This window comes from Protopterus annectens, chromosome 2.part1 (genome assembly GCF_019279795.1).
Source record: "Protopterus annectens isolate FY-2018-M chromosome 2.part1, PAN1.0, whole genome shotgun sequence".
Lineage (NCBI taxonomy): Eukaryota > Metazoa > Chordata > Ceratodontiformes > Protopteridae > Protopterus > Protopterus annectens.
In genome coordinates, this window is record NC_056729.1 from 104,907,335 (window position 1) to 104,935,219 (window position 27,885).

At 41.7% G+C, this 27,885-nt stretch overlaps 1 protein-coding gene across 12 annotated transcripts in view; it reads left to right on the plus strand.

The window, feature by feature from the left end:
• The window catches only part of RAPGEF2 (Rap guanine nucleotide exchange factor 2), a 2,418,607-nt gene that overhangs the window by 2,119,428 nt on the left and 271,294 nt on the right, over window positions 1–27,885 (plus strand). For all 12 annotated transcript variants that reach the window (XM_044062055.1, XM_044062064.1, XM_044062056.1 and 9 more), the window contains one exon: window positions 10,232–10,472. In XM_044062055.1, the coding sequence (XP_043917990.1) occupies window positions 10,232–10,472 (241 nt within the window). The remainder of the gene's footprint in view (window positions 1–10,231; window positions 10,473–27,885) is intronic.

Here is a 27,885-nt window from a genome sequence, read left to right on the forward strand (position 1 = left end):
TAAAGATCGAACAGTTAAACATTCGAAGTTGTAAAAAAATAAATTAAAAAAAAAAACAAATACAAGGAAAGGGTTATGGCAGGGAGCAAGCACCCTGCACCCCCCACTCCCCCCGCTGCTTAAATATACCAACTCCGAGATCGCACTTCAGTGAACTACAGTGCGGAAATGGGAAATATCCAATTCCCTACCCTGTAGTGTGATCTTGGAGTTGGTATATTTAAGTAGGGGGGTGTGGGGGGTGCTTGTCCCCTGCTTAAACCCTTTAGTTTTTTTTTTTTTTTGAGTTGTGATTGTTTTATTTTTAATTTCTAAAGAAATTTGAACGCTTAACTGTTCGATCTCTAAAGGTTGACCTTTAGAGATTCGAACATTTAAGCGTTCGTGGATCTAATATAGACCCTTTAATAACTACCTTTTCTTCTTACGGGACTGGAATACTTTATTTTTAATCATCTTTATTTACCTTTGTAAACAAAATAAAACACAGATTGTTATGCTAGTATTTAATTCACTTAAACATTTAAAATATGGTACTGTCATTTTTGTCTGGGTAGCTTCACTCCAGTAATCTTACTTATTCTGTTTGCAAATATATCATATATGTTCTGTGCTGCTATGTACAGGACAGTCTCTTGTATAATGTCCAGTATGCTGGGCACTCTTCTTTAAGATCTTTAACTGTAGTGTTAAATGTAATATTGTTATAAACTTTTCTTTTACTCCTCTTTGAGGCAATCTTAAATGCATGATGCATGAGTTGGATGCATCCTGCTCATGAAGGACCTTGTAACCAAAGTGTTACACTCTTCTTTACTGTTATTTCTCATTTCATTTTTTGCACTGTTGCCATCGTCTATACGTAAATTTAAAAAATCTGCCGAAAAGCAGAAAATTTTGTGTGGAAGATTTGGGAGAGAAAGGAAGAAGGTAAGAGGAAAAAAGGACTTTCAACTAACAGATGGAGATATTGTTTGAGAGAGAAGACTTGTGACAGTCATGCATGACTCTCAAAGAAGGTAGGAGAGTGGCACTGAATTTAGAGAGATGGTGAGTGTTGATGCGATACCCCTTCCCCATGTAGAAAAATGAGTCAATAATGAATCAGAATGGGCGGTTATATCAGTATGCTAGGAAACAAAGGTGGTCCATAATTAAATACTAATTCAGGTTAAACTTACTATATTACATCTTTACCAATGTAAATAGATTGCACAGCAGAAACTTACTAGAATCTAGGCCACCTATTTATAGTATATTAAAACGCAAACTTGCACATGGTAGAGGCTGCTGCTATGCAAAAACAATTAAAATAAAAGCATAATTCTGGCACCATTGTATCAATTTAAAATTTGTGCTACTTCTAGACTCAAAATGCTAGTCTTCTAATGCATACTCAGCAGTGAAAAGCTGTCTACAGTAGTGACGTAAAGACAGCACTTTCCCTTATAATAATTTCTGCCCTAGCCCCAAAATAAGAAAAATTGTGGCATAAATCCACATCTAAATATAATAAGGTATATCTGGCCACAGCCATAATTCCAAGCATTAATTATCTGAATGGCAGCCTATCTCCCAAACTCCGTTATTACTTAATGTACCAGTGAAGACCATAATTTCCAAGTCTAATCATTTCTGTTGTTTCTGATTTTGAATATTAATGTCACAAGGTGGATGAGTTTAAATACTTGGGATCAACAGTTCAGAGTAATGGTGAGTGTGGAAGAGAGGTGAAGGAGAGAGTACAGGCAGGGTGGAGTGGGTGGAGAAGAGTGTCAGGAGTGATTTGTGACAGACGAGTACCAGTAAGAGTGAAAGGGAAGGTCTACAAAAGGGTAGTGAGACCAGCTATGTTATATGGGTTAGAGACAGTGGCATTGACAAAAAGGCAGGAGTCCGAGCTGGATGTGGCAGAGTTAAAGATGTTAAGATTTGCACTGGGTGTGACGAGGGTAGACAGGATTAGGAATAAGTATATTAGAGAGTCATTCCAGGTTGGACAGTTTGGAGACAAAGCCAGAGAGGCGAGATTGCGTTGGTTTGGACATGTGCTGAGGAGGGATGCTGGGTATATTGGGAAAAGGATGCTAAGGATGAAGCTGCCAGGTAAGAGGAAAAGAGGAAGGCCTAAGATAAGGTTTATGGATGTTGTTAGAGAGGACATGCAGGTGGATGGTGTGACAGAGCAAGATGCAGAGGACGGGAAGAAATGGAAACAGGTGATCCGCTGTGGCGACCCCTAACCGGGAAAAGCCGAAAGAAGTAGTAGTAAGTGTTTCAGACGTTTATTCAGAACAGTACCACTTCCGGTGGGATAGTATTCCATGTCCCAGTCTATTTTAGCTGTATGTGCAGTACATTCTTTTTTTCATGTCCTAATTCCTAAATTCTTAAAGCATGTGGTAAAGTACTGAGAAAGCACTCTAACAGCATCACCTAAACATAATATATCCTGCTTTTTAGGTTTTGTATATTCTAAGTTGTCTGTAATAGTTTTATTTATATAATGCGCACACACACACACACACACACACACACACACACACACACACACACACACACACACACGTATACTAACATTAAGCGAAATACCTAAATGACTACATTACTAACAATGACAAAAAGGTTGATAAAAGCAATGTCAACCTACCATTATATATAACCTTGGAGCTTGCAAGTTAAAAAAAATAAAAACAAAAACACCTCACTGAATAACAAGTTAAAAACATAGCTCCTTTTACCCTCCACCACACCCCTGCTAATTTTGTGTACCAACACTGGGATTGTACAATACCGGGGAAAGGGAATATTCCCCAACCCTGACAATGTAGCATTCTTGTACATCTGTCAACCAAATCATGTAGACTGTAATGGCAGTCAGCTGAATTACTGGCTGCTATGCATGCAGGAGTGTGTGTGTAATATAAATCATCATCATCATCTTCTTTCAGCTGTTCCCGTTAGGGGTCGCCACAGCGGATCATCTGTTTCCATTTCTTCCTGTCCTCTGCATCATGCTCTTTCACACCAACCGCCTGCATGTCCTCTCTCACCACATCCATAAACCTCATCTTAGGCCTTCCTCTTTTCCTCTTACCTGGCAGCTCCATCCTTAGCATCCTTTTCCCAATATACCCAGCATCCCTCCTCAGCACATGTACAAACCAACGCAATCTCGCCTCTCTTGCTTTGTCTCCAAACTGTCCAACCTGGGCTGACCCTCTAATATACTGATTCCTAATCCTGTCCATCCTAGTCACACCCAGTGCAAATCTTAACATCTTTAACTCTGCCACATCCAGCTCTCACTCCTGCCTTTTCGACAATGCTTCCGTCTCCAACCCATATAACATAGCTGGTCTCACTACCCTCTTGTAGACCTTCCCTTTCACTCTTACTGGTACCCGTCTGTCACAAATCACTCCTGGCACTCTTCTCCACCCATTCCACCCTAAATATATGTCTGTATATATGTAATGAAGTAAGTATTCCTGTTCAAACCCAGCTCCACTGCTTCTGAAAGAAGCAGGTGGAATAGTTGTAATGGCCAGTATAACAACTTTTAAGGGAGCAGGAGTAAAGATATCTGCATATATATTTGTTCAATGCCAGAGAGCTACCGGAACAACCACGTGTTGATTAAGATCTGATATATGAGTGGGTGAGTTGAGAGTGTAAACCAAAAGATGAAAAGTTAATAATGGCAGTCAGTAGACTGCATACATGCTAGTTTACAAAATCATTTGAAAAAGTTAAGACAAATGTAGAGTCTGTAGTATAGAACTTGAAACAGTTGCACATTTTTTTGGTGATTGTAATATTCATACTTGTGAGGGTCTTAACAAGGACACAGTAATGTAGCATAACTGTTGCACTTGGGATTCTGCAAATGCTACAGCATACAGATAGCCAAGAAACTTTGGAAACGTAAACCACAAAGAATTAGCTAAACTTCAGCATTAATCATGTGGGTTCCTCCAGTACCAACAGTTAGTCAATGCAGAAGCAAGTAGTTAAAGGCCAAAGGACAGATGTAGCATTGATTATTGAAATAGCTATGCCTAGTAACTGCAGTGTCCAGAGAGAGACAGAAAGTTATAAAACTCCAGGATATGCAATCAAAAACTAAAGAAATGTAGTATAAAGACACCCAGATAGATGTCCTCCTATTCACATGTTGCAGTATTCATAACCTTAGGGAGTTGCTGCCTGCAGCACTGGACATCCGGCCAGTATACGAAAGTCTTTCAGTCAAGGGTACGTGCGACATAGAACGCAGGGGCCATAAACTGACGTCGACTATAACTGTGACGTCTGCATGTACCCAACTCAGAATTTTTCTGCCACAGTGAGAATCAGACATCCGTCCGCCAGTTCTGTATCAGGCGTTCACTCAACATCGTCCATCCAGTTTTGATGATCTTTCTCCGGCTGTCTGCTCAGAGATAAATACCCTTGTGGGAATTTCTTTGCTTTGCTTTTTGTCAGACATACATGTCTTCTACTAAGGGAAAATGTTCTTGTGGTAGGCAAATCCCTTATAAGAACACATACAAGCAGTGTTTATTTTGTGTAGGGGAGGCTCACGATTGCAAGGCCTGTAAGATCCGTTAGTCCTTTGTTCCGAAAACCCTAAGAAGCTGTCTAGCGGCTTTAAAACTTTATTTAGAAAGCCAGCACCTCCTGATGATTGGCGTCCATCCGAAATGGAAAGTGGCGCAGGCCCTTCTGACGAGCTGCCTAGAAAGAAGGCTAAGAAAGTTAGGCCTGACATCTTGGCTGTGCCTCCATCATCTGGTGTTATCCTTGAGGTGGATATCAGCCCATGATCACTCCGGCCGCTGGGTACTGTGCAGCAACCGGGAACCGAATCAGAAGCCGGCTCTGCAAATACCCAGAGTACGTCCACTGAGATTTTTCAACCATCACACCCTGATGGTGAGGGGAAACCACAGCTCACTGCTTCGGAGGGCCCTGCTTCTACTTCAGTCTTGGCAACCACTATAACATCTGCTCCTAGGCCCACGTCTGCTCTGTCTTCTCCTTTAAAAAGGAAACAGATGCACACTTCAAAAGGCCCTTCTCCTCCCTGAGAGACCTTTTCCCAAACTCTGTTCAAGGCTTTTTAGCCTCTTCAGATCCATATTCCACAGACAGACCTACATGCTGCCCCTCAGAAACTCTCTGAGGAAGAGTCTTCCTCTGCAGATGACTCCTTAACTTATTGTTCTCAGTTGGATTCACCCAAAGACATTTTTACCCCAGAAGAAGAAGAATCTCTCACTCCTGAATCCTGTGGAGATTTTTCTTTTGGGGGTACCATTTCCCTGCTTAGACAACATTTCAAATGGAAACTATCAGATGTCTCTGAGACAAAATAGAGATACTTTGAGCTCTTGCAGATGGAGCAGCCCTCACCATCTGCAGTCCCCCCCTTTCTTCCTACATTTCAGGTTGCTTTTTCTGCTGCCTCACAAAGCCCAGTGTTGCAGCCTTCTGCTTCCAAGAGGCCAGACAGATTTTATAAAGTGTCCGCTCAGGAGCAGTACCTTTTCAAAAATCTTCCAGCAGATCCTGCAGTGATTGCTGTGTTACCAAATAAGTCCTCTAGGCAACTTTCTTCTTCTTCACTTTTCCTTACAGATAAAGACAGTAAATTCATGGGCAAGTTGGGGAAGAAAGTTTATACTTCTTCCATCTTGGCCATTAGAGCTATTAATTATCAGACACATATATGGCAGAGTTTGCCTTAGATTCCCTAACCAAGGCCTGTAACCTTCTGTTAGAGGTTCCATAATCCCCTGTTAAGACTCAAATAAGTACCCTTCTGTCCACAGTCTCTCAAGTGACCAGACACTCCAAGTGCAGCTATGATGCTGTAGAAGCGTCTTCCAAGCCAGCTGCTTCTGTTTCTGTGTTAAGGAGGTTTTCATGGTTGAGACTCCAGCCCTTACCTTTGGATGTTCAAGCTAAGTTGCTAGATGCACCTTTGGGCAAAAAATCCCTATGTGCAGCTGCCTCTGCTGAGCTACTTAAGTCTCTACAGGAAAAAGTTAAAGACTTACAAAATTTAAAACATCTACTAGTCTCACCTGTTCCTAGATTTCATAGAAATTATTCTCAAAAACCTGGCTTTGTCAAGAGACAGTCCTCTCACCCCTCTGCTGCTCAGTCCAGGGGACACAGATCAGAAAACATCTGTTCCAAGGGTTTCAGCCACCCCCCACTCCATCTTCCTTTCAGAGGCGGACAGACACAGGCAGAGCTCCTCCACTGTGACTCTCCTCCCTTAACCAGCTCCACTCCCCTATCCTCGTGCCTTGCCATATCCCTACCCTCCTGGCAGAAAATCACCTCTGACAAGTGGGTGCTTTCCATCATTGAGAGAGGATATTTTATGACCTGGTGGGCTACCCCTCCTTTACAAGGGGATACCACATCCCCCTCAAAATCAGCTCCCACTCCTCCCACCTATCCTAAGCCATCTTCTATCTCAGAGTACTATAGAACCAGTACCAGAGGATCAGTTAGCCAAGGGATTTTATTCAAGGATATTTCTGGTCCCAAGAAAAGATGGTCCTTGGAGACCCATCCTCGACTTATCCCACCTCAATCTCTTCCTCAAAGTGCCTACCTTCAAAATGCTAACTTTCCAACACCTCCTTCCAGTCATACTTCAAGCCTTTATGGTCTCCCTGGATCTGAAGGATGTATACCTTCATATCCCCATCTTTCCCCCTTACAGAAGATATTTACGTTTTTCTGTGGGTTCTTCTCATTTTCAGTTTTCTGCCTTACCCTTTGGCCTATCCACAGCACCAAGAGTCTTCACAAAGTGCTTAGCCCCAGCCATTGCAGACTGCAGGGGATACAAATTTACCCCTTCTTGGATGACCACCTTATTTTGCACCAGGATCCAGTCATCCTCTCCCAACACTTGGACAGGTTCCTACAGAGTCTAGGTTTCACACTAAATGGCCTAAAGTCTCAAATGACTCTTTCCCAAGACCTTGTGTTTCTGGGGTGCAGGATCAGGACAGACTTGATGTCAGTCTTTGTCCATCCACACAAAATAGTTTCTTTCTCAGTTCTTCTACTCCCTGCTACCTCTAGCATCCATTACAGCAAGGGAATTTCTCAGGATACTAGGATACATGGCTTCCTTGATTCCCATAGTCCCTCTTGCCTAAATGCACATGAGGAAGTTTCACTGGGTCTTGAGAAACTCTTGGAGCCAACACACTCATCCCTTGGAAACAAAACTACACCTTCTTCCATGCTTAAAGAAAGAACTCTCATGGTAGATTGCCACCATCTCCCTGAATCAAGGGGTGCCACTGCAGTTCCCCCCACCCAAACAGCATCTGTACACAGAAGCATCAGATTTAGGTTGGGGAGCCATCCTTCACCATGCCAACAACCACCACAGACTTCAGGGGGAATGGTCTAGTCAGGAAAGGAAGGACCCATTCAACCTGAGAGAACTAAAGGCCCTATTCTTGGGCATGCAGACATTTCAATAGATCTTTCTGCCAGGCACCCTGCAGGTCATCATGGACAACATGACTGTCCTGTGGTACATAAGCAAAGAGGGACAAAGTCTTACCCCCTCTGCAGTCTGGCAATAAATATTTAGTCCCTGGCAGCAGATCTTCAAATTCTCTTGCAGGCAGTCTACATCCCATCAGAAGAAAATGGGGTAGGAGACGCGCCCTAAGCAGAACATTATCACCTTCCCACAAATTAATGCTCTACATGGATGTATTTCTAGATCTGTTGCACAGGCGGGTATTCCTCAGGCAGATCCGTTTACCTCCTCCCAGGACAAACAGATGCCTCTCTTCTGCTCAAGGCTCCCTCATCCACAGGCTAGGAAAGTGGACGCCTTTTCTTTTTCTTTATGCCTTCCATCCATTTCCTCTGATTCACAAGGTCCTCTTGACAAACCAAAAGTCCTGCTGGTGACTCCCTTCTGGCCAAGACAGCATTAGTTTCCCCTTCTCAACTTTTAGCCCGGGCCAATCACCACAGGTTACCTCACTGCTTCGACCTACTCACACAAAACAGGGGATCCCTGATTCACTCCCATCTACTCAACCTCAAACTGACAATGTGGGTGATAGAGCTCTGATTACCTTTAGGCGCCTATACTCAGAGGATGTACTCACTGTCCTACAGGAGGCCAGGAAACCAAGTACCAGGAGAAATTACTTATCAAAGTGGAAAAGATTCTCCCAATAGTGCCTCAGGAAACAACAGAACCCTTTTTTAGTTTCTGTTCCACTTGTCCTTTCCTACCTGTGTGAGTTACTACATCCGGGGTTGACACACTCTTCAGTAAAAGTACACCTGTATGCCATTTCTGCTTGCCTTCCCTTAACTCCTCCCTTGGCTTCCAGATTGGACGTCGTTATTTCTGAAAGGGGTCCTTCATACAAGACCTCCCCCTAAGCCTGTCCCCCTCCTTGTGACCTCAATTTTGTGCTGGAAAAGCTTACATTGGTACTGAGATCCAAGCCCTTATGGCTTCTCGTCCATACCTTATTTTTCATAAAGATAGGGTTTGTCTCAGAACTAACCCTTATTTCATGCCTAAAGTAGTCAACAAAATTTCCTTAAACCAGACCATTAATCTACCTTGGTTTTACCCGCAACCATAGAACTCCTCAGAAAGGGCCTTGCATTCCCTGGATGTTCACAGGCAACTGAGGTTTTACCTAGACAAGACAAAGTCTGTCAGACAGTCTTAACAGCTTTTTGTCTAATTCCATCATAGAGCTGTTGGCAAAGCAGTGTCTAAACACACTATTGCCACTTGGATTTCGAAGGCTATAGCCTTTTGCTAATTCTTTCAAGGAAAGCAATTGACTTCACCTGTCAAGCCCCATTCCACTAGAGCAGCTTCCTCTTCAACAGCTTTTTTTTTCCCCAAGGGAATTGATTACTCCTCTATCCTAGAGGCTGCAACTTGGTCCTTTGTACACACCTTTACCAAACATTACAAGTTGGACCGGATCTCCAAAGCTAGAGCAGAGTTAGCTAGGTCTATCCTGCAGGGTTTCATTGACTCTGCTCCCCTTCCTACCTCCCATGCTTCTTCCCAGAGAGCTGTGGTACTCTCCCTAAGGTTATGAATACTGGAACATGAAAATAGAAGGACAGAATAGCTGTGTAAGAACTTACCATAATCATAGATGTCCTCCTTTTCCATGTTTTGTATTCCTTCCCACCCACCACCCCCTATTGTCCTTTCTTGTTTGGCTATTTTCATAACACTGCTGGGGTGTGCCTGGGATACTGAAGCTTGAGCTTTTCCTACTGCTCCTGGGGTCTCTTTCTCTCTCTGCGGCAGCCAGTTTCTGAGTTGGATACGTGCAGACGTCACAGTTATAGCCGATGTCAGTTTATGGCCCCTGTATTCTATGTCGCACATACCCCTGACCGAAAGACTTTGGTATACTGGCCGGATGTCCAGTGCTGCAGGCAGCAACTCCCTAAGGTTATGGAAGAGAAGGACATCTATGGTTATAGTAAGTTCTTACACGACTATTCTTTCACTTAATAGTAGTAGAAGTAACAGCGCTAACAAAAAGAAAAAAAAAAAAGAATTTTCTTGCTTGCTTAAGTATGCTACCAATGCAGGTAACTCCATAAGAACTACAGGAGGAGGCAATTCTGCATACATTGCAGGTGCTGAGAAGACCATTCTTGGTAAATATCAGAGAAAGAAGCAATATTTATTTATTAAACTTTAATAGTACCCAGACCACGAAGTAGGATCCGTCCCTACCATGGATTTAGAAATCATAAACATTTGGAGAATTTGCAAAATAAATTAAAGCATATACCTCACTGGAAAGTCACCACTTGACTACTCTCACACACACACACACACACACACACACACACACACACACACACACACACACACACACACACTTTTCAAAACTTACTGTGCATGATCCTTCTGTTTGTATAAATTAACTGAAATAAAAGCCTAAAGATATATCAGCACTGGTCTTTGGTCTTGTCTAACAATATCCTGTTTTCTTGCAAATGAAAATAATTTGGCACCTGATTAATATTTTTTAATAAAAAATTGTTGTGCAAGAAAGTTAACTTTTGTCACAGTATGACTGATTCTTTGTACTGTTTTGGGGGAGGTGACCATTTACCTCTAAATAGAGTTTAGGAAGATGCATTAATTACATTTTCTTTTTCTTTCTCTCAGATTCAACTGACCAGGTTTTAAGGGTCTTCAAGGCAGATCAGCAGAGTCGCTACATCATGATTAGCAAGGATACAACAGCTAAGGAAGTTGTAATGCAGGCAATGCGCGAGTTTGGACTGACAACTGCACCTGAAACTTATTCTTTGTGTGAAGTCTCTGTCACTCCTGAAGGTGTCATTAAACAAAAGAGACTTCCTGATCAGCTCTCCAAACTGGCAGATAAGATTCAGCTGAGTGGGCGGTAAGTGAAGCTTAAAGTAATGCAAGACAGCAAAAAATAAATAAAATTGTCCCTTCACGTTGGTGTAGTCAAATAATTGGTATCTGTACTGCAGGATCCATGCAGAATGTTTTGTTATACTTGTAATCCTGGCCCTTTGCTCTCTGTCATGTGCATCCGAGGTAAAGGTTAATTCCAAGCACAGTTAGGCAGCCAGTCATCCGTTAAGTGCTCAACTGAAGCATGCCTTTCACAAAATAAACTGTAAGGTTTGTTATGACTGACCATTGGTGTATTCCATAAATGTAAAGACAAATGTGTTTGCTGAGGAGTGCACGTCTGTGCTTTGCCATTTGCTAAGCTAAAGTGTCACTGCTGATTGTCCTTAGACAAGCTGACTTACCTCTGTGTCCAGGACAGTATATGGGGACAGAAAGCTGTTTAAGATCTAAGGTGGTGAAATGAAAAATAAGCTAGTTATGCAATCTATAGAACTCCATAAGTGTTCATAGAGTTAAAACATACACTCTTTAATTTAACAACTGGATTGATGATGATTTTCAAAGGCATTATGGGCCATAATTCCAGTACGGGTAGAGAAAAGTGCATAAAATGTAAAAATGTATCCAGGTTTGGCAGATATTGCGCTGTGGGACATGCTGTGCTGACAATATTAGACAATATTCAATCATTAGTTATGGTTAGATGGGCCTCAGTAGGCTAAAGAGCCTATTAAAGTTCTTTGGTATGAGCGGATTGTTAAAATGTTCCCTTACTTTTTCTGAAAAGATTCTTGGTCTTGTCGCCTTAAGTATCTTTACTTTTTGTAGTTTGGGTTTACATTTTTCTCATTGTTCAGGATGAATTTCCTGTTTCTTCTTCTGCAGATTCATCGTGAAAAGTTCCAAAGTAAAGACTGTCACTTTTTTAACTTCATAAAACTCCCTTTTTTATTTTCATTTCTTATTTCTATTAATAAATCGGGGTATTGTTTCTTGCACTTTTTGCATTTGATTGCTTTTACTTCAAAGGAGAAGCCATTTTCATGTGATCTCTTTGAAGACAAGATTGAAAAAATGTACTTGTCATACAGACTTCAAATATTGATTAAATATTTTTGTGCTAGGCAAGTAACAGTAACACACAGGTTCATAGAAGGTTATTTAGCCTAATGGCCCTAGAGCTCTTACAAGCCTAACCATATTAATCCCCAGTTGTCAGTGGTTAGGTGAGGTAAGGCTGTGTGGTAGTTAATACCAATTTCCTGTGTCCAGGAGTGACATGAGCACCACCCCAGTAGTGAATTTGCGATCACCCACCAATTGATCTAGTTTGCATTTGAAGAGGGTCAGGGAGGGGCTCTATTTCACATGTACTGCAAGCTTGTTCCAGAGAAGTATCAGTCTCTGGGAGATGTATATCTCTCCAGCATGACCTGTTCATGTCAGAGGCTAGGTAAAGATCCCTTGATCGAGAGACCCTTCTGCAATTTGATTTACGAATGTGTAGCATTTCCATCAGGGCCGGGTAAGAGACTGCCCTGTAAGCCAGACACAGGTCCACCCCTTAGCAACCAGTAGGAGGCAGAATACCATGACAGGGCATTCAGTCTATCTGTGTAAGACTTGTTTTGTGTACCTTGTAATTCTTTGGTGAGATATCTCTGTGGTCTGTCCAGTTGTTGTAGGTGTCTGGTGAGGTACACGCTAAAGGGAAGATTGTACTCTGTTATTGGTTTGACAAAGGGCCGAGTGTAATGGAATTACAAGATCCTTCGATGTATATGTGATGCCTTTACTTGCAAGATGTGCTGCACAGAAGGATTTCCTTACTACTGTGGATACATGGTGGTCAAAGTTCAGATGTTATTCATGTTTCACTGTTGCAGTCATTACATTTGGGTTATCTGCCTGCAGGTAGCCCTCAGCCGGCTTGAATACCAGAGTGTTGGATTCCTGCATCGGATGCTGTCTCCTCTTCTATGACGTCAGGTCGTCAGGGGTATAAAACATGCAGCCAATGCCATTACATCAGTCTTTCTTGCCGCACGGTGCCCGAAGCAGAAGCAGTTCGCAAGTGCCGGTCGGCCAACTCCTGAAATTTTCGTTTTTGAGTTTCAGAACCGAAGTCTTCTAAAAAGCTAAGTACCCCGTTGGGGATCCTTTTTCTTGCTCTTAAACCGATGTCAGTAAAAGTTAATAATTGTCTTACCTGTGGAAAGCAAATACCTCATAAAGATTTTCATTTGTACTGCATTCCTTACTTAGGCCCAGACCACGACGTCCCTCGCTGTCAGTTTTGTGCTTTATTCAACCCCCGAACTATTCATCGTCGGTCTATTTTTGCAGCAAATTATTTTGGTTCTCGGTTTAACTATCCAGAAATGTCGTCGGTAAGCCATCCGACTACCGATATTCCGAGAAAATGTAAAGATAAAGGCAGATACAGACCGCATAGGTCCAAAACTGCCGACAACGCTTCCTCTAACCAGTCGCCAGTACTCAGTGAGGAGCTTTCGCAGCCCCTGATACCCAATACTTCATATTTGCAGGCCTCTGCTGAGACCCATTCGGAGTCCGGTATGCTGCGAGATGCTTCTTCGACTATAGAATCTGCGGATTTCTCTACTTTGGATGGGTCTGGAGCCGCTGTGCAGGCACCGGCTTCTGAGGGTGTATTCAGGCCTACAGACTTGCATTTCAAACCAACGCCATCTTCATCTTCAGAGCCTAAAACGCGACCCACGCCTAGAAAGCCGATGTCTAAACCACATGGTCAGGCCCATATGCCTAAAAAACAAATGATAAAATGGCTGAAGATCTTATTACTTTAATTAGGGGAAGCCAACCTTCCCCCCTAAGAGACCTTGAACTTTTTTTCCTTCTGATTCTTCTGATCAGGATTCTGACAGTTTCTTCTGATTACCAGGATTTGCCCTTATCTATCTATGAAGATTCTGATACAGAGGATTCCATTCCCTCTGGCGTCTCCACCAGAAGATTTTTCTTTTGGTGAAACCTTACACACTCTTAGGGAGCATTTCCGCTGGGAAATCCTGGATTATTCTGACTCCAAAAAGAGGCTTAGGGAGTTCTTACTCCTCCCTCGACACAGGCCTGTAGCTATCCCTCCTGTTCTGGACATTGTAGATGATGCCTTCTTGGAATCCAGCCTGGCCCCAGACACTTTACCTCCAGCTCCCAGAAAACCTGACAAGCTACTACAGAGTACCTGACTCTCACAAATTCCTCTTCAAAAATCCTACTGCGGACCCAGAGACCATTTCCCAAGGACCTAAAGGAATTAATGCTACTACGGCCATAAACCCTTCCTCCTCTTATAGAGATTCCAGGGCCTTGGACAGATGGGGTAAGAAGGTATACACTTCTGCTGCTTTGGCCATTAGGGCCTTAAACTGCCAGTTTCATATGTTTATCAGCAGCATATTATGGGACTACTTAAACAGAAAATGATGTTGATTCCTGACTGTGCTGAACATAAAGAATTACAGGATTTAATGCATGCTGCTGAACAAGTTGGTAAACATACTTTGCAGTGTGGTTTGGATTCTTTAGAAGAAGTTCCTAAAAAGATGGAGGAAAAAGCTAAATCTATGCAAACTGTTAAAGATTTCCTGCAAGTACAGCCTCCCAGATTTAGTAGGCATTGGCCTTCTAAGAACTGGTCCTTTCCAGTCTCTTCCAGGCCTTCTCAGCCCAAACCCAGGAACAGCAGACCACCTAGGCTACAGTCGCAAGGCACACACAGGCCTAAGCAGTGGGGGGCTCCCACTTCCATAGCTGCAAGTAGTAAGACACCCCCCTATGGAAAAATATCAGAATGACTTAACCTTAAACCTTCTAAGCCCTGCTCAACTGACTGCTCCCTTAGGGGGAAAGATTGCCCTACATGCAAAAAACTGGGAATTCATTACCCAGGACAAATGGGTGTTAAATGTAGTCTTCCAAGGATACAGATTACACTTCCACTCCTTACCAACCCCAAACGGTTGGCTAGACCTACCCCCAAATCAGTGGGCAGAGGCTCAACAGCAGGTTCTCTCTCTTCTAAGTATCAGGGCTATTCAGCCTGTCCCAGCAGAAGAAAGGGGACAAGGTTTTTACTCGAGATTCTTCCTGGTACCAAGAAAAGACAGCTCCTGGCGTCCTATCCTGGACCTCTCTATTCTAAACACCTTTTTGGTAATCCCAAAATTCAAAATGCTAACACTCCAACAGCTGCTTCCTATGCTAGGCAACGATGCTTGGTTGGAAACCTTAGACTTAAGGGAAGCATACCTGCACATTCCAATAAGGGAATCTTGCAGAAAATACCTACACTTCAGAGCAGGCTCCATGCATTATCAGTTCTCTGCACTTCCCTTTGACTTATCTACTGTGCCCAGGGTATTCACAAAGTGTCTAGTTCCAGCCATTGCATTTTGCAGGCAGAGAAACATTTAGATATAACCATACCTGGACGATTGTCTAATTCAGGCAGAAAGCCAGGACATCCTATTAAAACATCTGGCATTTGTAAAGAAACTTCTAACCTCACTGAGGTACACCATGAACGAAAAGAAATCTCATCTAGTGCCCTGCCAATAAATTGTATTCCTGGGAGCAACTTCCCAGATGGCTTACCTCACGCCAGAGAAACAAGTTTATTTGGCAGCTTACTTCAGACTACTGGCCACAAAGATGCAGCTATCTGCAAGGGAAATCCTGCAGTCATGGCCTCTTGCATTCTACTAATTCCATATGCAAGACTGCATATGAGGAAATTACAATGGTATCTAAAAAGTCTATGGTATCAACATTCTCAGGACCTGGAGACAATTATTTCTATCATTCCTTGTATAAAGTCAGTGTTCCTTTGGTGGGCAGAGGCCTGCCACCTAAACAAAGGGGCTCCCTTTCAAGCTACCCCCTGCCTCCCAAACTCTGACTACAGACGCACCAGACTATGCATGGAGGGCTCACATGGCAGGGCGGTGCATTCAGGGCAAATGGAACCCGAGTCAGATGCACTTGCATATCAACCAAAAAGAAATGTTAGCTGTACAGAATTCCCTGACAGCTTTCAAATATAATATCCTTCCAGGACAATTATTGGTAAAGACAGACAACACCACAGTTATGTGGTACATAAGCAAGCAGGGGGGAACCCACTCTTACCCCCTCTCCATACTAGCCATGGCTCTGTGGAACATAGCCCTGAGCTACCAAGTGCACCTGCAAGCTCAATTCCTGCCAGGCAAGCTAAATTTACTGGCAGATGACCTAAGCAGAAGTCTCATGGACCCACACGAATGGAAACTGGAATCAAAGATATTCAACATCTTGAGGAAAAAAATGGGGGACTCCAGAGGATAGACCTGTTTGCCTTCCCTCAGAACTACCAATTGGACAAATTCTGCACAAGGGGCTCCCCACACTCGAGCTTGGAAAGTGGATGACCTATCCTTTACCTGGGAAAGTCTCTCAGTTTATGCCTTTCCCCCTCTGCGCCTCCTCCCGAAGGTTCTGCTAAAGATCAAACAGGACAAACCAAGGACAATACTGATTCCACCCGACTGGCCACACCAGCACTGGTACCCTCTCTTGTGCAGTATGATACTGCTGGATCCATGGCACCTACCTCAAACACCTTCCCTGCTGTCCCAGCAGGCAGGCCAGATTCTGCACCCTCAGCTTCAAACCCTGAACCTTGCAACCTGGCTAATTCCTTAAGCTCTCCAATAGCATCCCGCAGTAAGCAAGTGCTAGGTGTCATTCTGGAAGCAAGGAGACCTAGTACTAGAAAATCTTATGCCGCAAAGTGGAAAAGATTTGGTTCCTGGAGCCAGACTCTGGGGATGGCCACTACGGTGCCCAGCTTACCTCATAATCCTTCAGTACTTAACAGAATTGCTCCAGAAGGGCCTATCCTTCTCGTCTATCAAAATTCATGTCTCTGTCATCTCAGCACATTATAATACTGAACTACCCTTCTTCTCTCACCCACTGTTAAAGCAGTTCCTCAGAGGGGCTAAAAATTTAAGACCCCCCCCCCCAGGCGAGCCCCTACTCCAGCCTGGGATCTTAACTTTGTACTGGAAAAGCCCACTCTCCCTCCATTTGAACCAGCTGCAACTGCAGAGTTGAAATTCCTTTCTTGGAAAACAGCCTTCCTTCTAGCCATCACTTCAGCTAGAAGAGTGTCTGAATTACAGGCCCTTATGGCAGTGGAGCCCTTCATTATCTTCCATGCAGGCAGGGTTTCCCTCGGGGCCAATCTCTCCTTTATGCCCAAGGTGGTGTCTGGTGTGGCCCTAAATCAGTCCATTCATTTGCCTACTTTTTTCCCGAATCCACAAAACAAAGGAGAGAGAATACTGCACTCTTTGGGCATGCACAGACAACTTAGAATTTTATTTGGACAGGACTAAGCCTCTCAGAAAATCTGAAAAGCTGCTAGTTGTCTTTGCTGCAGGGGCAGAGGGGAGTCCATTTCAAAGCAAAACATGGATATCCCACTGCATTCATTTCTGCTACATGCACCATGTAAAACCTACCCCACAGGGGATTAGATCACATTCCACCAGGGCCGCATCTACTTCTACAGCCTTTCTCAGAGGAGTCCCTACCAGGGACATCGTAGAAGCTAATACCTGGAGCTCTGTACATACTTTCACCAAGCATTACCACATACCTATTTTTTCTAAATCCAGAGCTGGTTTTGCCACTGCAGTCTTGCAGGGCTTAATAGCCGGTCCTAATGCTCTCTAACTTCCTCCTCCCTTCCTTTAGCTTTGGGAATCAACCCAAATGTAATGACTGCAACAGTGAAACACGAAGAACATAGTACAGTTTTGTACGCTTACCATAAATGTAGATGTTCGTGTATTCACTGTTGCAGTCCTGGTTACCCTCCCTCTAGCTCCCTGACTTCTCTTGGCTCTACCTTTCCTTCTTGTTTGGTGTATTTAAGCTGTCTGGTGTATTTGCTTTTTGATGGTGGTGTAACATAAAATATAATTGCTTCCCATTGTGGGGGAACCTGACATCTGGGGCAAGAAAAACTGATGTAATGGCATCGGCTGCATGTTTTATACCCCTGACGATTTGACGTCATGGAAGAGGAGACGGCATCTGACGCAGGAATCCAAGACTCTGATATTCAGGCCGGCTGAGGGCTACCTGCAGGCAGATAACTGAAATGTAATGACTGCAACAGTGAATACACTTGAACATCTACATTTATGGTAAGTGTACGCAACTCTACTTTTGCTATCAACCCGAGTACCCAGATCATTTACCGCTGGGTCTACACTTGGGGGGGGGGGTGCTGTCTACAATGTAATTAGCAGCTTTGCCAAAGAGGAGAATAATGCAATTTGTTGCATTTAGTTTTAATCAGTGCCTTTGGCACCAACCATTTGTCTGCATTAAACCTGTCTGCAGTTTATTAACATCGTTGGGAAACTCAATGATTGCTCCCAATTTGCAATGGTCAGCAAACTTGGTCAGCCACAGGTCATCCAAGTTTGTCTGGACGTTTGCAAAATAAATTCCGAACAGTAAGGAGCCAAGCACTGAACCCTGTGATATGCCACTGGTGACTGATCTTTTGCTAGATGTGAATTCACCCACTTTGACAATATGCGTCCTGTTGGTGAGCCAGTTGGCTACCCATCTGGTAAGTTTCTCTCTAATACCTGAGTGAGGGGTTGTGTCGAATGCCTTGACTAGGTCAAGGTAGGTGGTATGCACCGTCTTTCCCTCATCCAGGGCCTTGGTGACTTTCTTGAAGAAGTCAACCAAGTTTAATAGGTATGATCTACCTTTAACATATCCAAACTGGGTTCAATGTTTGGAGATTACCTATGTCCTTGTTAATAAGGTCCATAATGATTCTTTCCATGACCTTCCAGATGAGGCTAGTCAAGTTTATGGGCCTAAAATTTTCAGGGTCAGTTGATGGTCCCCTTTTGTGCAGAAGGATTATTGTTGCTGTCCTCCGTACCGCTGGAACATAGCCAGTTCTCAGGCTGTGGTTAAACAGGGATTCAAGTAGTAGGCCTGCTTGGTTATGTTTTAAGTTGTTTAAAAGGCATCTTGGGGTGTTGTCTGGTCTCACTGATGCTGTTTTAGACCTTGCAGAATACTGAGATGACCTGCTGCGTTGAGATAATAGGCTGAGGAATGGTGGCAGGTATATTTTGCTAGATGACTGGAGGGGACAGAGGGTTGAAGTTTTATCCATATCTGTCAGCTAGCAGATTGATTATTACCTCTGGTTGAGTTTGGGTGGGGCCTATCACAACCAGTTCAACTCATAGCTGGGTATACGTTTTTAGATTTTGGACATAGTTAAAGAATGCCTTATGATTATCCTTAGCTAGGGAGCCTATGTTTGCTTTGTAATCAACTTTGGAGGGCTTGACAATGTCTCTAATTTGTTTGTTTAAGCTAGAGGGATTTCTTGTTCTAATGAGCCAGTTCCCTCTTGTTCTTGGACATTAGTTTCTTGTTCTTGGACATTAGTTTCTTCTTGTTGTATAGCCTGTTTATACTAGAGGTCCACCAGCATGGCTTGTTTTGCAGCAAGACCTGGTTTTAATCCAGTCTAGTACAGCCCATTCTATACAATTGCTTAAGTGGTTATGCAGGACATTGGTGTATACCCCTACATAGAAGTCTGTGTTATCTGCATTTGAGGGGGCTTTGAAACTTCTTACACCATCACTTAGTAGGAGGTAATTTGTCTTAGAAAAATTCTTAAGCATTTTTGAGCTTGATGGGGTCTGGTCTTATAATTACATAAAACAAGACTGATTTATTGTCTGATCTTAGCAGGGAGGACATTACATGGGGGGGAGGGTGCAGTGCTCTCTTATGTTAGTGAGTACTATCTCCAGGATGTTTGACCCTCTTGCATCTGTCAAGTCATTCATCCCCTTATGGACTATGACCGAGTCATATCGGTACTTGTAGTTAAGTGACTTGAGTGCTTGAGTGACTTAATGGATCCTGGCACCTGACAGGCAGCTAACCATAACCTACTCCTCATCCAGCCTGGTGAGGGGAACATTCATGTGTTTCACAATGGAGTCACCCATGACCAATACATTAGGTTTTGTAGTGTTACGCCTCATGGGCTTATTTTTTGAGATACCGGTGTGTGTGTTATCATTTGTTGTGGTTGTTTTTTGCATTGTTATATGTGTAAGTGGTTTCCATTTTGGAGACCTCTGATCTTTTGGTAAGGTACTAGTGAGTACCGCCACATATGTGGGTTTGTGTGTCATGCCCTTATTTAGTGTAGGAAAGTATGCGTGTGCTGACAACCTATTCAGCATTCAGTTTGTCCTTGTGTGTGAGTCTTGCCTCCTTCATAGTGTAACTACATCCCTCACAGTATATATAAGGCCAAGTAAAGGACACAGTGTAGGGGAAGGTGCTTTCTCATGCAACAGTCACTTCCAGCAGAGATGACCAGTGTTGCCTCCAGGTCCTTTCTGAGATGTCAAGACTTATGAAAAGAGGGTGATGTAGTAATCAGTATGGAAGGAAAGAAAAAGTGAAGCTATGGCATTCTGCTAGTGAACAGTGGTAGATCATATTGATGGCAAATACCTTTGTCTTCTTTGGTAGATGCAAGTAAAATATGAAATGTAGTGCTTGTTTTGGATTTCTGTAATGGCCAGTATGTGTATTTTTGTCCTGCAAGACCCCCAATGCATCTGAAGCAAAAAGTATATCTAATTGTTGCTAGTATCTGAGAATGGACATCTGCAGTTGTAGGCAGAAGTTGCCTGCTATAGCATATTCTCTGCGTTTTTAGTATTTTATTCTGGCTGCTTTTTGATGATATATTTATTAAACATTACCATTAAAATCTTAGCAAACATATATACTAAACTATGTAACAGTAAAATATTCATTCTTAATAACATACTAAGATGTATAAAAAAGGGGAAGATGGTCACACAGATAAACCATTCAATCAAAACTTCAAGAAGGACCCTTCTAAGCTAGAGTATGTGTGTTAATACGTGAAATTTCCTGTAATGGAGGCCCACGGGATGCATGCAAATGATCTTTTAAGGGCATATCTCTGTTTCAGCTGCATGCCTTCTGAATATCTATACCTTTTCATTTTTACTTTTTAAGCCTTTAGTGGTGCACTCAGGTCAATAAAGTCAAATCCCATAAGCTGTAGACATGCCATGCTCTACCCTTTTTCTGAGTTCATCAGTGTTTGGCTGTGCTTTGAAAATACAGAGCCATAAGACCAAGTATGATGTCTATAAATATTAAGTTGCCTGCAAAATATCCCAGGCAGCAAACAACCCTTAAACCATAAAAGATTTGATAAGAGGGAAATTGATTCAAGGAGTTACTGTGATTTTTCAGCTGTATTTTTCAAAGTCTTTCCTTTTCCCCTTATATTAACCACCTGACTTCATATCCATTTCCACCAGATTACATCAATTGATATAATTTTTAAGGTCTTTCAATTTATGTAATTTCATAAAGCTTTTACCATTTTACAGTGCCAGAAATGTACATGATGTGATTTATTACAGTTTTGTAGATGCCACTAAGCTTATGGCTTGAGTCACTAGTACCCCATAGAATGCAGACTGTTGCCACATACTTCGAGTATGAATTTATGGTCTTCTGTTCATTTATCAAGACTGGATTTTTGCTAGGGAAGTAGGTTATTTGATATGCAAAAGAAATTTGTTCCAAAGGTAGAGAATGCATTGGGTTAAATACCTGTTGTGTCATCAAATATATGTTAAGATGGTCATAAACGTTTAGATCTGTAGCATTAGTTGTAGTGTCAATTCTATGGTGGTTAAAGAGGTCACAAGTTATTTCATAATTGAGAAGGTTAAGTAGAGATTTCTCTGTAGGAACTTAGATGAGTATTTTAATCATGCAGGATATCTCAGGTTACCTGATTTTCTTGGTGAGAAATCTGAGGCCTTTCACATTGGTCTAGGTATTTAAAGAGGTACATACCAAATGGGACATTTATTCAGCAAGAGGTCAAATAAGTGATGACTGAAGTGGAACTATGACTCTTTGGACTTGGGCAAGAGGCCTTAAATAGTAAGTTGCATGATGTATAATTTTAACTGCTGCTGCTGAGACATGGTTTTCAGAAGTAAGCTTGTAATATTGTCAGTGTAATACCCAGATCTCTGATGACTGTCCATTATTTGTGGACCATTATGATATGAGGAGATAGTGCTAGACTTCCCAAAAGTAGCATTACTGCATTTCTTGGCATTACAGATGAACACATGATTAATACACCATTGTCATCTAGCCTTTTTTGGGTGAATCTAAGTACCAGAAGGAGTTGTGAACACCCATTTTGCAGTCATCCACTGATTTGATGAGCCACTTAACTTTGGCTTCTGTTTTTACACCTGATGTGTAGATGCCAAAAAGGAGGGGCCAATGATCCTGCCTTGTGGAACACCACTTGTGATGCACTTCTTGATAGTGAAAGCACTCTCCAGCCTCAACAGTGTTAGCTGTATCAGTAAGCCAGTTTGCTCTCCAGTGGACTGCATAGTGGTTAATACTGAGCTTGTTAATAGTAAATGTATGGGGGATGAAGTTGAAGGCCTTGGCCAGGTCAATGTAAGCACCATGGACAGACTGACAAACATCCAAAGCCTTGGAGACCATTTCAAAGAAGTCAGCTAATTTGAATAGATATGTTCTGTTTTTTTTTTTGCAAATTGAAACTAGTTGGTATTAAGTGATTAAGGTCTCCTGTGTTAATTAGTTTAACAATAGCCTGTCCCATTACTTTACAAATGATGATAGTGAAGGTAATAGGTCTGCAGTTGCCAGTGTAGAGGCCCGCCATTGTCTCTTTTCCATGTATGTGGGACATAACCTGAGAAAGGCAGGCTGAACTTATGGAGGGGCAGGGTGGGGCTAAGCTGTAGTTAACCCTTCTCAACAGACAAGCAGGGAAATGCTTTTGGGCCCAGTATAGCTAGTATTTGTTTTTGGATAGTGCATAAATAACCTGATCCAGACTGCTTACAGGATGTAGTGGGTTGAAAGGAAATGAAGGGAACCATGTGTTGAGTAGGTGGAGTGAAGTTAGAGCTATGTTTTTCAGTGTGGATATTGGTGATGGCTTCGTTGTCAGAGAAGGAAGAGACATTAGATGTAAACTCTGCAGTATCATGTGCTACTTCTGAATTTAATAATATAACTAAACAAGGCACTGGTTATTTGTAGTGATGGTGTGACCTTAAGTTCATACTTTGCCCTGTGCTTCTTAATGGTGTGATTTAGGGTTTTGCTTACCAGATTTAACTCCCTTTTATACTTGCTGAGTAGATGTTTGCTATAGATAACGTGAAGCTTTTTCCTGTTCTTATAGAATTTGTTGATGCATTGCTTCCACAATACAGGTTTACTTTTAAACTTACCACTGTGTTTATAATGGTTGCAAGCAGATTCAGCTATTTAAAAGTGAGAAAATATTCAGAAGATTATGCAGTAGCATCAGGTTTGAAATTTGGGAAATTTTGACATTTATGATTGGTATTTAAACAGATTCTCTAATTATCCAGCCCATTGAGCTGATTCAAGCTCAGGGCTTGTATTTAAGTGTAAAGACACAAAACATCATTGTAACACCCATTGATGCTTTACCATCAGGGGAATATTATTTGCTTTAATCACTTTCAGTTATTGAATACTTTCATTTCATTTTTCTCCTGCTCCTCCATCTCACCCCTAATTAACCTCCGGCTGCTCTTTAGTTACTTTGTCCACTCAGCCGTGAATTCCCCACTTGCTCTTTTCCAAAAAATTTTTGATTTGACCTTTTTGGGGACCTTACGCCAAACTTCTGTAGAAGTCTGCCTGATGGTAAGTAATGTCTAGAGCCTGAGAATTTATAGATCCAGTGAGGAATTATAGACAAAGAACCAAGGGCCTTTAATAATACAGTAGTTGGTCAAGATCCCTAGCTATGGGAGCAGCTTGTCCAGTGATGTCAGTGCAATTTGTGCTTGCATCCACCCACCCATTACAGAGCTGGCCAGTGAGTTTCCTGGTCCTCCCGTCAGAGGATGCACACATGACAAAATAATCCCTCAAGGTAGGAGAGCTAACCTTTAGCTCCTTTAATCCTCCTCCTCCTCCCCCCTTGGCCATCTTTGCAAGCCACCCAAATCTGTTCCTGAATATAGGTCACCAACAGCATAACCAGGTGCCCTGCCTCTGCACCAGTGGTCCGGCTTAAGTACGTTTCATTTGTGCCTGGAGGTGGCTTTGTTTTTTGTTTTTGTATTGTTCTTAAGTGATGTTCTTCATATTGATCATTTAACAAACCAATGACATCACGATAGTGACTGAAAAATTAAAAGATCAGATTGAAAAGGCAAATATAACTCCTAGAATTTCAACAAATAACTTGAGAGTGGAGGACCAGTTCAAGCACCAGCACTATCTCCAAATTATGGCAAGCTTTGACAATAACCAAGCCTAAGAGTGACCGTTGTCATTCATAAACAAGACTGTATCAGCAGTTTAAGTTGGAATTTGGCAATGAAGAACAGTAAGAATAAAGAAATGAAGTTAAAGGTAGGAAAAATAATGCTGCAAAACTCGAGGTCCAAGTAATAGCAGTTACAGCTTAGTTTAAGTAGCAGTGCTGGATTGCCACACTATAGTACCTGAAAAAAGTCAACAAAAATAGACTGAATTCTGGGAAAACTATGATGAAGAAATAAGAACAATGATGAACGTTTGGGGAAAATGTTTGTATTTGTGCTTGGCAATATTCCCAAATGCAAATCATTTGCGACAGTGAAGGTTTTAAAGCAGCTGTGGTTACTTGAAATGGCCACTTTGAATTACTGAAGAACAAAATAATTGAAAATGTAACACCAGAGTTAACTGTAAATACACAATGTAAATCAAAGAAGCTACTGCAGTTGTAGTTCAAAATGCACAATAAAAGGCCACAAGGGTAAAATTGCTGCAGTGCAACTCCAATATTATATCAAGGCTAGAGAAGTTGCAAATGTTGAAGACATCAAGTTCACATTTTGAAAAGCCAGAAACAGCAACAGCAGTATGAAAGCAGATGAACAACTGTCAGAGTTTGTGGAGGAAACTGCAGTTATGCCCAAAGTCCGAAATTTCTGCTTCAGTGTTGTTCCAATAAATATAAGGAACAAAAAACACCACCTCCAGGGGATAAACACTCCACAGCTACGTATGAATCCAGTAAGTCCACAAGCATGGTATAAGCAGTAGAGCAGACCAAGGCTGAAAAATAAATACCCACATGCAGCACTGGAATAAAATTGAATGTTTATTCACAAAACAGGAGCAGGTAAGCTCTATACTGTGCTTGTTGTTCCAATAAATAGTTAGGCCTTAGAGTACCTAAAAGTATTGATTACACCAGGTATGATGATTGAAAAACCAGGAGCTGCAAGACTGAGTAAAATACATTGACAGGGAATGAGTTGTTGAATTCAGTGGAAAAGGTGCAATTCCTATACAAAAGCCCATTACTAGGACCACAGGGGTAGATGTAGCCTTCGGTAATGCTGGAAAGACAAAAAGTGCCTCTGCAATATTTGAAGAATAGTGTAAAAAGAAAAGAACTATAGCTTAGCATACCAATCGTAACAAAGGCAACTTGCAATAACAGACAGTCTCGTTAAGAGAATCAAAATAATTGCACTAATTCTAACTCTATTGCTGATTCGAAAAACATAAAGTAAGCATCCTATAATAGCAAATAAGGACCATTTATAATAAAACAATGAATTACTGTTACTGTTTTTTAGGTTCCTGACAGAATGCTGGGGGTCTAATGGGCAGATAGAAAAAGTTTGTGTTTGTTAAATGAACTGTCTTGAAATCTTTGCTACAAAGCTTCGTTTTGGCATTTTCATTTGTTTCTGTGGAGGCTGGTCTTGGATTGGTGCCTCTCGATATTTAGCTAGTTATTTCATCATGCCATTGGTTTGCTAACATTCTTGAGTTCAAAGTCTTCATGAGTTTGGTTATTTGGAAGTGGATATTTTGCTGATTGTATTATATTATGACCTTGACTGGTTTAAAATTAGTTTACTGATGGTTTTACTCTATAACTTTTCCACCAAGACCACGTACTGGCTTATATTTGTGGATTTCGGTATCTGCTTTATGGTTGTTTTGTTTTAAGTTTACTCTTTTTTTTTTTTTCTTTTGTGATTATTTTCTGTTTATTTTAATTTTAACTGCTTGTTTTGTTGCCTGCTTACAGCTTCGTCAACCCACTAGCTGAACAGTGATTTTCTTTATTTTCTGGATGAATTCTGTGCCATGTGGCCTTGTGCTTTTGTGTAATTGAGGAGAAGAAAAATCAGGATGTGTAGGACAAAGCTAGGATCTGAGATGCTGCAGCCAACTGGAATAAAGTGACAGGAGTCGTATGTGACAGAACAGTGCCAAAGAAGCTGCAAAGTAAGGTGCACAGAACAGTGGTGCAGTCAGTGTTTCTATACAGCACAGAAACATGGGCAGTGAAAGTTGAGCAGCTGAGGAAGCTTGAGGTGATAAGAGATAAAGTGCCCGAAATGGGTCACTTTTGAAATGTTGGCACTCATAATGCTGAGTCCTGACACCCAGAAAAAAAGGAGTAAATATCAAACAACATTCTTTCCCTTTAAACTTCATTTTTGCAGGAAGAGCAAGCCCCTATGCACCTCTTCAATGTGAGGGGCAATCCACCCCCTAAACTTATATACATCAACTTTGAGATCACCATACCACAGAGAAGAGGGAATGTTCCAAGAAATGCCCATCTCGGACTTAGTATATGTAAACATGTTTTTTTTCCTCAGTCATTCAGTCTCAGCATTACAGGACTCCCTAAAGTCCATTCAACATTTCAAACTGTTACAGCCTGCAACAGATGGAGGGATGCACACTGTGTGTGATTGATGATGAAGAAATGAGGACATCAGGACTTGAAGCCAAAGGAGCCCTGATTGCAAAGAAGATCAAGGAGAACAGATTATGGTGATTCAGTCACATTTGCAAGAAAGCAGAAGAGGATTTAGTAAAGATAAATTGAGAATGATGGGACGAGTGCAAGAAGATACAAGGACATCCTGCAAAAATGGATGGATTAAATGAGAAAAAAACTGTAACAGTTGGACATAACTGTCAAAGAAAGTACAGAAGAGACACTGAATCAGGAGAGGTGGTGACAGTTGATGCTACACTATCCCATGTAAAAATGGGGAAAATAAGGGTTGATCATGATGATCCGTTTCCAAATGGTGCCTTGCAGCCTACCCGATTCAGGCACAAGAGTGATAAGATTTTCATTAGTGACTGCCTTTATGGCTCTTTTATCAGTCCAGGGTCTCTGAACAGCTCATTATCAGTCTTTAAGTCCTGCTTGCTTTTTTGTGAGACTTGCTTCCATTTTTTAAGTTCTTTTGTGAAGACTTCCCATCACAGACTGTATTATCAGCATTGGACTATGATTTGTTCTTTTCATCTTGTTTCTGAATGTGAAACTGGTCTTGCCAGCTCTGCCTTATACTGTTTTGGTACTATTCTTTCCAATATCCCTGCTCTAGTTTTTTTTTTCTTTCTTTTAAAAGGATATTTCCCATTTTAATTGTTCAGTGTATTTTTGCCTGTCACAGTCTGTTTCTGGCCTTTCTCATATTTTTCATTTCTCTGGTGAAACTCAGATTCAGGCTCCATTCTTTTATCTCTGGTTTCTTTTTCATGTAAGGTTATATTGTGTTAACATCTGATATCTGATTGTACTCTCTTAAAACTATAGTTGCCACTTTTGTTGATATGATGCTGTTTCATTTTTGAGGTCTGCAGAATTGCACCTGCAATCAGTTAAGTTTCAACAAGTCAGTGTTGTACAATGTTGAGTGTGCAGTCTCCAGAACAGTAAATGCCCTGCATTCATATAGATATGTTAAAGAAATGTAAGCAGTTTCTTCAAGTTTAACACTCCACGCAGAGCTCTGTCAGATACTGGGCATGTGAGATCATCTGTTTTGTACTAGTACATTTTTTTTCAAACTTTGTGCATTGTAACTTTATTCATACTGTACCCTGTTCATGACTTTGATGCAAATAGTAGGCATATGGATATATTTTCTCTGCACTCTGCTAAAATGATTCATATACATAAGCTTATTAGCTCTACTATCATTTAAAGACTTTATTTCAGGCATTTGTATGCATTTATGTCTGCAGTCTATTAAGGCTTCTGTAATGCACTGTATGTGGAATGTTTGACCACCTGATTCATAGTTGTAATCACTCATCCTTCTGAAATGGCCTTTTCTATGGATTTTGTGTGTTTCTTGGAGAGGGAGAGGCAGTTTCATCCTGTTGTGTACAACATCATCACCTATACATAC